Source organism: Canis lupus, chromosome 13 (genome assembly GCF_011100685.1).
Source record: "Canis lupus familiaris isolate Mischka breed German Shepherd chromosome 13, alternate assembly UU_Cfam_GSD_1.0, whole genome shotgun sequence".
NCBI lineage: Eukaryota > Metazoa > Chordata > Mammalia > Carnivora > Canidae > Canis > Canis lupus.
In genome coordinates, this window is record NC_049234.1 from 38,047,151 (window position 1) to 38,049,655 (window position 2,505).

The window sequence follows — 2,505 nt, forward strand, 5'->3', positions numbered from 1 at the left end:
CTCCCACGACCTTCGGACCCCCACCCCATGGCCCTCCCGACCACAGCCCACCCGACGCTAACCCTCCCGGCTGCAGCCCGCAGCACCCAGCGCCCCCCGCCAGCGGACTCCTGCCCTGCTCGCACCACTTGGGCAGGCCCGCTCCGCTGGCCAGCCGCGGCAGCCCCGGTGGGAAGACCCCGCGTGGCTGACGTCCTCTGCCCGTGCGGAGCAGCTGGGGTCAGTCGTGGGGTACAGGGACACGCGGGGCGAGCGGCGCACCCTACTGCTTTGCCGTTTGGAAACGAAGCGAGAAGGAGGGGGCCGTGCCTCCAGACCTGCTGCGGCGGGAGCGCCAGCGGGCCATGCCGCTCACACCTTTATTAACGCTGCGGGCACCAAACACCTGAGCTCGCGCGCCCTCACCTTCACACGCCCCCCACGGCCCCGCGCGATTCCACGTCTCCACGGGCGGCTTCCGCTGCAGCGTCAGTGTCCGCGGTCTCCTTGGACTGGGGGACAGGAGAAGCCTGATCCCGAGGCCGACTTAGCAGGAGTGTTGCTCTGTGAGGCACCAGCTAAAGGGGCCCACAAAGAGACCTGGGAGCCCGGGCGCGACGAGGGCAAGGACTGGGCCCGGCCACCCTGGTGGGACGGGGTCAATGACGGGACCCTGGAGCCCTTGTGGGACGGGGTCAGGGATGGGGTCAGGGAGCCCGGGCGGGACGGGGTCAGGGACAGGGTCAGGGATGGGACCCGGGCGCCCACGTTCCTCCAGGGCTGGGATGGAGCCTGTGAACCCGCCCCCAAGGGGGCCCGTGATGGGATCCAGGAGTCCACATGCGACGGGAGCGATGACAGGATCTGGGAGGCCGCGCGGGACGGGGCCCGGGAGGCCACGCGCGACGGGGCCGTGGAGGCGGCGGGGGACACGGGATGCGAGGCGGGCGGCGGCTGCCACAGCGGCGGGCCGTCAGGGCCCCGGCGCAGCCAGCCGTGCACGCGCACCAGGTCCCGAGTGTCCTGGTGCTCCCGCCGCAGCTGCTCGCGCTGCTCCAGCAGCTGGCGCCGCGTGTGGTGCAGCAGCTGAGCCCAGCGAAGCAGCCGCAGCAGCTCCTGCCGCAGGCGCCCGTTGTCCGCCCTGATGGCCTGCGTGTGCGCGATGAGCGCCCGCGCTGCCTCCCGCTCGGCGCGTCGCGCCAGGGACTGCACCCGCTGACGCGCCTCGCGCTCGAAGGCCGCCTTGTCCTCCAGGAAACGCCTTTTCACGCGGCGAAGCAGCTGCGTGTGCTCCACGCGCATGTGCAGCAGCTCGCGCTCCAGCGCCCGGATGCGGGCCAACTGCTCCAGCTGCAGCTCCTGCGGCGGGGGCGGGGGCGCGGGTCAGAGTGGGGGGCGGCGCGTGCCCACCCCGCCCTCGGGGCACCGCCGCGGCGCCACTGGCCTTGTAGGGCTGCAGCTCCTGCACCTGCCGCGCCATCTGCGCTGCGCGCGCCTCCCTCTCCAGCAGCTGCGTGCGCACGCCGTCCTCGCGGCCGCGGAAGAGCGAGGCCAGCTCGGCCCGCTGCCCCTGGAGCTGCGTCAGGTCCGCGCGGTGCTGCTCGTCCAGCCGCACCACGGCGCGGGGGCAGCGGCGGGAGCGCGCGCTCGCGTAGCTGGCGTGGAGCCGGTTCTCCTCGCGCAGGCGCAGCGCCTCGGCGTCCAGGAAGGCGTTGTCCCGCAGCACCTGGTCCACGCGCGCCTGGCAGGCGCCCAGCTCCTCCGAGAGCAGCGTGTCCTCGCGCTGCAGGTACTGCGCGCGCTCCGACAGCGGCGGCTCAGCGCCGTCCCCCCCCGCGCCTGGCCGGCGCCCCACGCTGGCCCCGCGCTGCTTCTTGGGCGCCATGGGCTGCGGCCCGCGGCCCCAGCCGAGCCCTTCCCTTGCTCCGGCCCGAATATCCGAATATTCTAGCGGCGTGGGCCTGCGGGCTGCGAGGTGGGGGGAGGTGGCCCCCGGGGGTTGGGGCCAGGCAGGGGCCAGGGCATCGTCCGACCTTAATCTTGGGCCCTCTCCAGGCCTCGGCGTCGCCGGGGGCGGGGGGGGGGCTCACCTTAGCTCACGGTCTCCGTGGAGACAGAACTCAGTGGCCCGCCCGCGTGGCCAGCGCATCCCCCGGGCAACGGCCGCCCCCCTCCTGTCTCCCTCCGGGTCCCGCCCGCGTGTGTGCCCTGCGGGGGTCCCGCCGGCCCCGCAGGATTGTGGCTTCCGAGGAGGACGCTGGACCGGCCCCGGAGCCCACGGGCCAGCCCCAGCTGGAGCAGCCCCCAAGCCCCTTGCGCCGGCCCTGGACCCGTCGCCATCTGGCCGCCAGGGGACACTCCTTTCATCGCCCCCGTGTGCTAGAGGGTGCCCCAGTTCCTGGGCCGCAGCCGTGAGCAAGCCTCCCCCGCGAAGGTCCCCCCTGCCCTACCAGGACAGAGCGCCGCACAACCCCGCATCTCTGGGATTCTTTCCACTCCTGGAGGCCCCTGGGGGGGTTAGGGTGC

At 73.9% G+C, this 2,505-nt stretch overlaps 1 protein-coding gene across 1 annotated transcript; it reads right to left on the minus strand.

The window, feature by feature from the left end:
- Positions 1 to 321: 321 nt before the first annotated feature.
- On the minus strand, positions 322 to 2,072 carry CCDC166 (coiled-coil domain containing 166). The gene is made up of 2 exons (XM_038555763.1): positions 1,424 to 2,072; positions 322 to 1,338 (listed from the first exon to the last, which is right to left on the minus strand). The coding sequence occupies exons 1-2, from the start codon at positions 1,862 to 1,864 to the stop codon at positions 469 to 471; spliced, it is 1,311 nt and encodes a 436-aa protein (XP_038411691.1). The 5' UTR covers positions 1,865 to 2,072; the 3' UTR covers positions 322 to 468.
- Between the last annotated feature and the right edge of the window lie 433 nt (positions 2,073 to 2,505).

What these genes read in the sequence shown, in the direction of transcription:
- CCDC166 (XM_038555763.1), bottom strand. Translation starts at nt 1,864, where the DNA reads ATGGCGCCCAAGAAGCAGCGCGGGGCCAGCGTGGGGCGCCGGCCAGGC. An exon ending in AGGAGCTGCAGCCCTACAAG is followed by an intron (nt 1,339 to 1,423) that starts GCCAGTGGCGCC and finishes CCCCCGCCGCAG; the next exon opens with GAGCTGCAGCTGGAGCAGTT.